General features: G+C 43.2%; 1 protein-coding gene across 1 annotated transcript in view; it reads left to right on the forward strand.

Annotated features, from left to right (window-relative positions):
• FAM20A (FAM20A golgi associated secretory pathway pseudokinase) overlaps nucleotides 1-11314 on the forward strand; it is a 55696-nt gene that overhangs the window by 41578 nt on the left and 2804 nt on the right. The window contains exons 8-10 of the mRNA XM_026711248.2: nucleotides 534-643; nucleotides 4541-4622; nucleotides 9334-9393. Coding sequence (XP_026567033.1) covers nucleotides 534-643; nucleotides 4541-4622; nucleotides 9334-9393 — 252 coding nt within the window. The remainder of the gene's footprint in view (nucleotides 1-533; nucleotides 644-4540; nucleotides 4623-9333; nucleotides 9394-11314) is intronic.

An 11314-nucleotide genomic window follows, 5' to 3' on the forward strand; every position in this document is an offset into this window, starting at 1 on the left:
ATATAAATATGAAAAAAAATCAAAAGTATTAAATGTAGGCTTACCTTGAAATATAGACCGTAGAAGGCCTATTATTATCATGATTGTAACAAGGAGAGGGAAAGATGGAAACTTCTTTTCCCAATAGTGTAGAGCAGGGCTGTCAAACTCGCAGCCTGCAGGCCGGATTTGCCATGCACTGGCCATGCCCACCCTGGTTTAGCGAAGGGGGAAAAAGTCATGATACGTCAAGTGACGACAACATGACGCCGTGAGTTTGACACCCCTAGTATAGAGAGTGCTCAAGCTTCTCTACAGATGTTCTTTAGATGTTTTAGAAAGCTTGATCATTTGGAAGATCCTTGCCTATTGCTTGTATTCACTTTTTGCCTTGGACTCATGGCTTCACAAGGCAGGTGAGACCCCAAACCTTTAATTTCCTCTTAGAGTCCAGTGCTGCACCGTCCCCTTTTCCCTCTGTTTTCCAGAAAGGCAGCAGATGGGGAGGGTGCTGATGCCAGCAGCAACTCTCTTCTCTTTTATCTTTCTCCCAGGTGGGAAGTAAATCCTCTCTATTGCAATACCGTGAAGGAGATTTATCCTTACAGCAGTGGCAGCCGGCTACTCAATATCATTGACATGGCCATATTTGACTTCTTAATAGGTAAGTAAGGAGAGGGAGGGATTGTGATCCTCATGGATCTGAGGTGTTCTGTCCAAGAGTGGAGATTTTTTTCATGGAGCATGAAATACAGCCAGCTTAGAACATGCCGATCAGTTCAAAACTTTCCATGTTTTCTGAATTGAATTCTCTGCTTTCAATATGGGGAGGGGAAGGGGTTAGCTAAATTCCTTATCCTATCCAAGATCACTGCCAATGTGTCTGCAGTCATGAAATCAAAAGATGGTTGCTCCTTGGCAATCTATGGTGATGGCAAACCTAGACAGCATATTGAAAAGCAGAGACATCACCTTCTCAACAAAGCTCCACATAATCAAAGCCGTAGTTTTCCCAGTAGGAATGTATGGCTATGAGAATTGGGCCATAAGGAAGGCTGAGCGCTGAAAAATGGGTGCTTCCAAATTGTGGTGCTGGAGAAGACTCCCGAGAGTCCCTAGGACTGCGAGGAGATCCAATCAGTCAATCTTAAAGAAAATCAACCCTTACTGTTCTTTGGAAGGATGGATACTGAAGCTGAAACTGAAGCTCAAATACTTTGGCCGCCTAATAAGAGGAGAGGACTTGTTGGAAAAGATCCTGGTGTTGAGAAGGATTGAAGGCAAAAGGAGAAGGGAGAAGCAGAGGACGAGATGGTTAGATGGTGTCTTCGATGCTGTTGTGGCCCCCAGCGGCCAGCAGAGCTGGTGACAGACTTGGACAGTGAGGAGGTTGGGGAGGAACATGGGCCAGTCCTGGAGTCTGGGGAAGGCTCTGATGAGTGCTCTGCATCAGAGGCAGAGATGGAGCCAGGGCCACCTGACAGTTACCAGCTGCTTTCAGAGTCGGAGATCAGTGGGGCAGAAGAACAGCTGGAGACTGTTCCTAATGTGCACGTACACTGAGCTGCCAGAAGAAGGGAAAAGTTAAGGAACAAGGGTCGACTCAGGAGTTGATGGCCCCTCCCATAGGGAATAAAAAGGGGCAAAAGGGGAATTGTGTTTACAGGAGACAATTAGTTCATTTAATTAGTGTGAAGATTTGTTCATGACTCTCAGAAACTCCTTGCTAAGTATTTTCTTGTATAGCGTTTGTCTCCAAGCCTGATAAGGTCTGTTGTTGTAATTCACCCTTGACAGACTGTTTGCCGGGACTTTGGTGGATGTGAATGAAAGGAATTCACATTAGCCTAATAAAAAGAGGTTTTGTTGGGACAAAGAGTCTGCTTCGTGATTTTTGGGTAGCCCAGGTCAGAACAGATGCAATGAACATGAATTTGGGCAAACTCCGAGAAACAGTGGAGGACCAGGGGCCTGACATACTGTGGTCCATGGGTGTGATGACCCGGGGCATGGCACAAAAGCAACAAAGTCACAAAAGTAGATAAAGTCCCTTTAATACCTCCAACTTGGCCCCCAATGTTCAGTTATCATTGGCTGGAGAAAAAACTCCCAAGAACAGTTTTTAAAGGGAAGAAATTCAGTCTGAACCCAAAGTACATATAAATTATAAATAAAAACCAACACAAACCACGCTGCAGCAATTAATGAGACAGGTCAGAATAAGGAATTGCAGACTTCAAAAGGATAACAAAACACACACTGTTGGGAAGAAGCCAGAACCCAGATAAGACTTGACAAACCTAAAATAATTCACACTTTGCTTCCATCAAGGTGCTGTGCGCAACCCCCCTTTTAAAATCCTGTTTTACCAGCTGCAGCTAATGAAGGGAATCAGGGCCCTTTTCTCCCCCACAACCCACGTAACTCACGTTGCTCCCTTCTCCATTCCTCCCTGCGTGACCTAGGATGAAGAGGGGATGGGCCTGGGTCTTCCTCTGAATGCCCAGCTGGACTGTGCCCTTCCCCAGTTTCTTCCCCAGCCACCAGAGCCACACTCCCACTCCCTGTAAGCTACTCAACCTCCCCCTCAGAATCAGATTCTGACAGGGGCATGACAATGGGCTTGCGAAAAGTCAAACTTAATTTAACAACTGAACAACAACAACAAACAATATGTCAACAATCCAGAGGAAAGCAATCCTTTGGGGAGCATTTATGTTTTCTCCAAAAACAAACGTTGGTTCATTGTGCAATTAGTTCTATTTTATCCTTACAACATTTGTATTGAAAAACAATGACTGGCCCCAGGTCATCCCGTGAGCTTCATGACTGAACCGGAATGGGAGTCCATCGTAGTCCATCATTTCAGCATTCAAACTCTCCATTTGGGGTTGGGGCTGGGGTTGGGGGTAGTTTTTGTGTGGGCTTTTTTGTTTTAGCAATGGCCAAATCGCATCAGATAGAAATAGCAGAAGAAAATATTAAAACTGTAGTTTCCCTCCTGTAGGATCCCAGCCCATATGCACTGATTCTTGTGCATTGAATATTACATATTCATGCAAAAGGGGGAAAAGCTACACATTCATTCACTCATCCATCCCAATTCAGACACTGGTGGGTTTTTTTTTTTTAAATGACAGTGGCAGTTTTAGAAAAATGCCAGATGCATTGTGGCATGAGATTTTCTCTACTACAGTCCATTCCAGTGGATTTACTTCACAGTGATGTTGACATGCTGAATTGTTTGTGCTCAATTTTGTCACCATGTTAACAATGCGCACACATAGGCACATGCCAGGACAAGCCTCCCAAAGGTCTTGCTTTCTGCCATACTCCATCATGTATTCTTCTGAATTTGGCAGCAGGGAACAAACACGTTTTATAATATATGGCAAATGTCTCCAGATTACTGTTCGGAAATTTGAGACGTTATTGTGAACGCCCTTGAAAAAGGGTTGCCACTCTTTGAGGGCCTTCAAAAATTCTCCTTTATCAGAAGCCAAATGGGTAACCTGGTTTCTCATCACGGCTTTTACCTCCCAAGATGCCTTCTACCTCCTTAATTTGGGGGAGGTAGCTTTTTCTCCCAAGATAGATGGATACACATGCTAACAAACAAAGCACTGGATTGCAAAGAGTCTATTCTTGTTGAATATGATAGGACTTTTTTGCATTGATGTAGGGCTGATCATATGTCTCAGGAAATACCTTTCTTTGCAGACTTCTCATTTTTAAATTAAAACAAGGTAAAAACAACGGCCAGGAAAATATGGGAGGCCCGAGTTATATATCCCAACTTTGCATTACTTCGAAAAAGCAATCCAGCTGTGCTCCCCTTTACTGGGCAGAAAGGATATTGCACAGTTTAACCAGACTTCCAAATGTCAAAGTCTTGGCCTCTTCCAGAGACCACATATCTTACCTCCGCTCAGCTGCAGCCAGAGGAAGGAATAATTAAATAGTTGAAAAGCTCAGAGTCCTAATATAGAATCCGGTGTACATACCACGAAGATTAATAACCTTTCCTGTAATGGGGGTTTCTAGCTGGATTGCAGTATAGCAGTAAAGCCTAATTGACCACAACGTGCAACATTAACAGAACTACAAAACAAATGAGTTTGCAATTTTGTGTATATACACTGGCCTGGCTGTAAATCTAAAGTAACTCACGGGGGTTTCCTCTGAACAGGCAATCATGGAACTATATTGACAGTCATGCTAGTTCCTGGGAATAAATAGTGACATTTCATGCGTTAATATGCATGTATAACCGGGAACTCAAACTGAGTCCAGAGAATTCCAGATGTTCACTTGAGCACAACTGCCCCCCCCCACAGGCCATACGGAAAGCATAATAAAGTAAACCAATCCGTTTTAAGGAAACCAGATGTGCATCTGCATCTCAAATTGCCAGCCTACGTGGCCCAAAAGCTTTCTATGAGCTCTTTAAGTTGCTGGTCCCCTCGCATTAAAAGGGTTTGATTTCTCTTTTTCAGCAGTTTGTCATCTATGGATCCAGGCTGATTTCTGTTTTTAAATATTCCTTTTTGTCTCCTGAAAGGTAACATGGACCGTCATCATTATGAGATGTTTACGAAGTTTGGAGATGATGGCTTTTTGCTTCATTTGGATAATGCCAGAGGGTAAGGCAACTCCTCCTTATCAGTGCTCTGCCCACCTAAGCACCGGCCTTGAAAATTTGCAGATAGAACTGGACTTCAGTTACACCAGGGGTCCCCAACCACTGGGCCCAGGACCGGTACCGGTTCATGGAACATTTTCTGCCGGGCTGCCGGTTTGCTGGGCGCTGCCATCTTGTTTTGATGCGAAAGTGCTTCCAGGTGAGCTTTTCCGGTTGGAAAGCGGCGTTTGGGTCCTGAAGGAATCCTCGTGCCTTAGTTTCATCGAAGGGGGGGGGGCGGCTTCGAACAAAACTAAGGCGCGAGGATTCTTTCAGCACCCAAGGCAAGGCGAGCCGAGCGACCGTCCCAAAGTCATCCCAAAGCCCATCGACAAAGGTACAAAGGAGGAGTTGAAGGTGGCGGTGAGAAGCAGGGGACGGCTGGCTGGCTGGTCGCTCGGCTCGCCTTGCCATGCATACAGATGCCGGTATCGGGCCGCAGATCATTTTGTGATGCCGGTACTGGGCCGTGGCACAAAAAAGGTTGGGGGCCACTGAGTTACACAGATTGCAAAAATATAATCAGACACAATATTGGTTTTGGCAATACGTATGATAAAATCCCAAGTTAAACTAAAACAGCAGCCCTGGTTCCTTCCCACGTTTTTCTTCCAGGCCTTCTTTGAAGGGAGGAGAGCTCAGAACTGCCTTAAAGTGACCTATTTCATGACAAGCGGTCATTGGCCAGGTTCATCTGCAGCAGAAATAAACCACTACATTCAGGCTGCTCATAGCACAATCAATGTTCCTTTGCACTATGCCAGAATGTTTAATCCTCTTGTCCTGGAATGTTGATAATGACCGGTCCTGCATCTCCAGGGAATTTGACAGAAGCTTCTCCGGATGTCCTTCGGGATACCAGGAATTGATTTGCAACCAGCTGCATATAAAACCTGCAGGTTCTCTTTCGGCCTTCCTAAAACTGATATCCCGTGTGGGAGGCAGGGCTGTCTTAATGCAGGGGCCTGATGGGCACTTGCCCAAGGGCCCCATGAGCGTAAAGTAAAAGTAAAGGTTCCCCTCGCACATACATGCTAGTTTCTGGTTCTAGGGGGCTCATTTCTGTTACAAGCTGAAGAGCCAGCGCTGTCCAAAGACGTCTCCATGGTCGTGTGGCTGGCATGACTAAATGCTGAAGGCGCACAGAACGCTGTTACCTTCCCACCAAAATGGTCCCTATTTTTCTACTTGCATTTTTACATGCTTTCCAACTGCTAGATATGCAGAAGCTGGAACAAGTAACAGGAGCTCGCTCTGTTACGCTGTGCTAGGGATTCGAACCGCTGAACTGCCAACTTTTCTGATCAACAAGCTCAGCATCTTAGCCACTGAGCCACTGTGTCCCAAGAGCATAGGGGCCCCATATTAATCTGTGAATGTTAACCCTTTAATGCACCTTCTATCATATAAATACAGCAACATATTTATTATATTTTACTGCATTTTAAAATTTAATACTAATGCAAATATATGTTTAATTTTATTGACCATTTACATTTTTATTCCTGTGAGTGGTTGTCATAGGGGCCCCAGGACTGCTTTGCCTGGGGCCCATAATGCTGTTATGACAGCCCTGATGGGAGGACAACACCAAACTTGTTTACTGGCTAGTACCGTGTTTCTCATATAATAAGGCTGGGTCTTATTTTTTTTTTGAGCTCCGAAAAAATGGCTAGGCCGTCCTTTCAGGGTGACTTAATTCCCCCTCCTTGCATCTTCGGGCAGGCGGGCGGCGACAGCTTGGATGTTGACCTCAGCGTTGGTGGGGCACTTCGTATCGGGGTCAACGCAGGCAGCACCATATCCGGGTGTGCAACAAAAGTACTTCCTAATGGCAAGGTCCCCCCCTCCATTCCCCCCATTTCGCATGTTTTAATATAGGCCTTAATTAGGGGGGGGGTTAATTTCATTTCATACCTATAAAACATGCTGGGACTTCCTATTGGGGGAGGCCGTATTGTTGGAGAAACAGGGTATTTACTTCAGATATTGGGTTTAGATGAATTTTCAAATATGAATTTGACAAAATTATGGTTGGGTCAGTATGATGGGTGAATTAAGCCTTGAAGGGGAGGGTGGTTCTGCCTGTTCTTTAAGAAGTTATTGTTGACTTGGGACAATTTTCATAATCTTCAACATCTCTGTTTGGGGGGATATCATTGAGAAAATGGTCAGGTACCTTCAGAGGGCTTTGGAGGAAATGAATTATCTGGACCCTTTTCAGCTGAGTTTCAGGATAGGATGCAATGCAGGATAGACCTAAAGGGGTTGTTTTTTTTCAAGAGGCAACTGGACTTTCTGGTTTTTCTTTGAAGATGTTTAGCTTCTTGGATGAAAAGAGCTGAAGAAACTTCTTGGACGAGAAGTGAAACATCTTCAAAGAAAAACCAGGAAGCCCAGTTGCCTTTTGGGACAACCATGACCTGGATGAGTAAGAATCTCCATACACCAATACAGGATAAAGGTGGCGCTGGTCCTGGTTCTCCTTAATTTCTCAGGAGTTTTCAATACCATTGAAGAAATTATCCTTCTGGACTAATGACAGAAGTAAGATTGAAATGTGCGATGTTGTGGTAGTTCTTCTTTCTCCATGGTCAGTTTCAGTCAATGTTGATGAGGGAAGAGGCCAAACCTAAATTGTAGAGTGTCATAGGGCTCAAAACTCTTGACTCTCATGTTTAATGTCCACCCAAAGCCCTGGGCGACATCATTTGTTGACACAGAGGCAGATATCATCAGTATGGTGATATTTAGTAGATACTCATCCTAGCCTTGTGATACTGTCAAGATCAAATCTCATTGCCTGATGACTATTAGAGTCTGAATGGGAAGGCTCAGGCTCCATCCATTCAGAGACACTGTGAGTGTAGAAACTTTCTCATACCAGAATGGAAAAGGACCTACACTATGTCTCCTGTTCATCCTGGGTGTGGGGTGTATGACTATGATTTCAGTATTAATGATACCTGCATCCATGCAAGCAGATGGCCCCTCTCAACAGCTTCATGTAGATGCTGAACAGGAGCCATGGCTCCTGCAGGAGGACCTGTGGATTTCATATATTGCTAAACCACCATTACTAGCATCCCCAGCTAGTCTGCCAAATACCTGTGTGAGATAATGCAAGCTACATCCCATCTTTTCCTGGATCTCATACATGTGCCCTAATCTTTCTAAGCAGGGTAGGACTAAATGAGGTACATGCTGAGTTGATATTACCTGAGCTTTTCACCTATTAATGGAAATCAATGCACCTGACATGAGCATTCCAACATTCTGCAATCTGTATTGGCTTTAGGCTGCTTAGGTCTTTCTGGGAAACATGAGAAATTATTAATTTTAACCCAGAGCACTAAATATTTTGATTAGGAAATTCTGAGGGAGATAGAGGGAGTAAGAGAGGGGGAGAGAAAGCACTTTATCAGGGCAGAAATATCACATGTGAAAAATCAGTACAGTGTAGGGAATTCTCCCTTTCAGAGCAGGACAGGCAATGGCTGGTTCTGTACTTGTTGCAAGATTGCTACTCTAAACATCTGTAGTCCCTGATGGACATCTGGGTTTACCAGCAAGTTGCGTCTCTTGTTGTAGGATACGGGTGTCAAATTCAATTGCATCACATGACGTATCATGACCAGAGGTGGTATTCAGCTGGTTCAGACCTGTTCTGACATACCGGTAGCGGAAATTTTGATTAGTTTGGAGAACCGCCCCCACCCGCCCCCACCGTTAGCTCTCCTATATTCCCTTGTTTTTTAGCTCAGCTGATTCATGCAGCAGAGCAGATTGTCATGCCTCAGCTGAGCTAAAAAAACAGCTCAGCTCACTCACCAGCATTCAGGATAGAGGTCGGTCTTCGAGCCCTGTGAGCACACATGCACAGAACTGCTCATAGAACAGATAGGGAAAAATTTGGAAACCCACCACTGATCACAACGTATTGCAATGTTTTTTGCCTTTGCAGAGCTGTGGTCTGCATCCAGCCCGTGGGCCACCAGTTTGATACCCCTGTAGGACATCAGGGCTTATGAAACCAGAAGCAGCATGACTAGCGGCACAAGGCTTCTGCAGCAAACTAGCAAACCCAATCTCCCCTCGCCCGGGTTGGATTGTTAAGTGATTTCAGAAGGGGTTAGCAATATTGGTGCTCACTGGAGCTATGATTTCAAAAATGTGGCACAGCTATCCTTGGCCTTGGGTGCAATATGGTCAGAATTATAGAGGCTGACTGGGAAGTTAAGGGGCAAGAGATAAGGCATACTTCCTACAGTAAACACACACCCTTCGGTTATGCTTCATACTGTCATCTGTGTTGTTGTTTTTTGGCAAAGTTAAAGTGGTTTCTCACATCCTTTTTCAGAATATTTTCTTTGGTTCAAACTTGTGCCAACAACCCTGCAATCCCTAAATGATCCCAAACCAAAATATGAATCAGACTGTCTCTGCTTAGCTTCCAAGCTTGGCCAACATTGGCTAGATGCTGCCATCTGTTGATTCCGTCAAGCGTCTTCCATCTAACTACCTACTGTATGTCTTGCATTTTGGATACAAATTCAGTCAGTCTCAAGTCAGGCCTTTGTCTTCTATTGATCACTCTGAAAGACATTCTTTTCCAGCATCCTGGGTTGTTTGCTGTGCCCTTGATATTGACCTTTTCTTCTTTGTTCTCACAGATTTGGGAAACATTCCTCTGATGAGATCTCCATCTTGGCTCCACTTAAACAGTGTTGCACGTAAGTACTTGCCTTTCCACATCAGTCTAGTTAAACAGAAAGGCTACATGTTGTGGCCTGAAGAGCTAGCAAGCAAGTAATCACCTGTTTTGCCTAACTATGCTAAATAAGACAAGCCAAGTTCAAGAAATCCAAGTTATTAGAACATGATACAATCACCAAAGGATTTCCCCAACTCCTTTTTATCTCCCAGATTCACTATTTGGAAAGTTCCTGAAGAACCAGGAAAAAAGGGTCTCACACCTTGGACAATGTTGCATTTGTTCACAACCATCTATGTGTGTTTTCAATTGATTCGTAAACATCTAGCACGTTTAACAAAATTATTTTGCAATTATTATAGCCCAGAGCCATTTGCTACAAGATGGGCAGCAAATACATTCAATAAATAAATAATTTTCTAAATTATCTCCAGCTCAGAATACAATGAATTCTAAGCTGGGTGCAAGATTTCATTGCCTTCCCTTTCAGATCTGCTATCCATCAAAGCACAAGGAAATTGAGGCATTCATTTTGATCCCTGTCAAGAACATTAAGACTTTATCGGCTTCTAAAAGGAACTAAAACTTCATCCATTTCTTTTGTGTCCCCCTGCAGTCATTTTGCGGTATAGGATTTACTCATAAATTGTAGTGCCTATGTCCTCTCCAGGTTATTCTTTTATTAATTCATATAAATCAACAACTAGTCCTTCAAGAGGTTGGGCAAAGAGTTATTCATCCTCTGGGTTTCTTTCTCCAGCATAGCTAACCAATTTCCACTATATCCCCTCTAAATTTCTATAGAAGCCAATGCCAAAATCATTGTCTGAAGCCATATAGATATACAGAGCCTCCAGGTCTGGTTTCAAGAGTTGTTCATTACTCACACCTCGCAAATCCATCTGGTTTATAATTATAGAGCTGCCACTAAAATCTTTTAAACGTCCTTCAAGTTCATATGCTCTAAATTGGCTTTTGCCCCCTCCCGCCCTCAAATGATCACATTTTATTTGCCAAAATCTTTTCCTGACTCAGTATAGCATTTTAAAAGGATGACAGGGTGATTACATTGAATCATTTATAAACATTATAACTGCTAATGGTTAAAGTAATTATAGTCAATATTTTCCCCTTAAAAACTGTGGTGCAAGTATTGTGGGTTTCCCCTGCTGTGTGATAGGTAATAGCAGTACGTAGGTAGGAAACTCATTTTGCTTCAATTTACTCAAACTTCTACTCTGGATGTGTATTATTAAAATTATTACTGCTACCTATTTCTCAAATCTGCGCCCCCAAACTGATATTGTTAGCAAAGTACCAATGTTGGACCAAGTTTGTTCTTACATACAACAGCATATATTTCAGTAGATTCTTTTATTTGTTTGCTTGTTTGTTCTGGAAAGATTCCTGGAGTAGCGGTTGTTTTTGTGTTGTGGTCTTTTACCCTGGGAATTCAGGTCAAGATGTCCATTCTGTGTCACATTTCCAACGTTTATTATTATTCATCTCTCTTTGCAATTATGGATAGGTCACATGCAATGGGAGGAAATGAACTGATTTTACACTAATTATTTTCTAGTATTTATACTTGTCTTTTGTGAGTCTTTTACTTTTTTATAAGATCACGTGAAATTATTTCAGCTAATGGCAAATAGTGAGGGTTATTTATATAATATAAATAATATAAATCAATGGTTCTTTAGAGTTCTGCATTGATTTTTAAAATTGTATATTCTGTTTATTTACTAATATTTCACCTTCCATCCACTGGGTTCTTTCTCATTTTCTTTTTTCCATTGTGTTGTCATTTAGTTTATTTTTCCAATATGTTAAGATGGGAGAATATGAAAAAGGCTGATAAGGGCAAGGGTGTCAAATTGGTGGCCTGCAGGCCAGATGCATCACACACAGGCCACGCCCACCCCAACTCCGCGAAGGGG

The sequence above is a fragment of the Pseudonaja textilis genome, chromosome 2, assembly GCF_049901715.1.
Source record: "Pseudonaja textilis isolate UNSWEBS1 chromosome 2, rPseTex1.2, whole genome shotgun sequence".
In the NCBI taxonomy this organism is placed as follows: domain Eukaryota; kingdom Metazoa; phylum Chordata; class Lepidosauria; order Squamata; family Elapidae; genus Pseudonaja; species Pseudonaja textilis.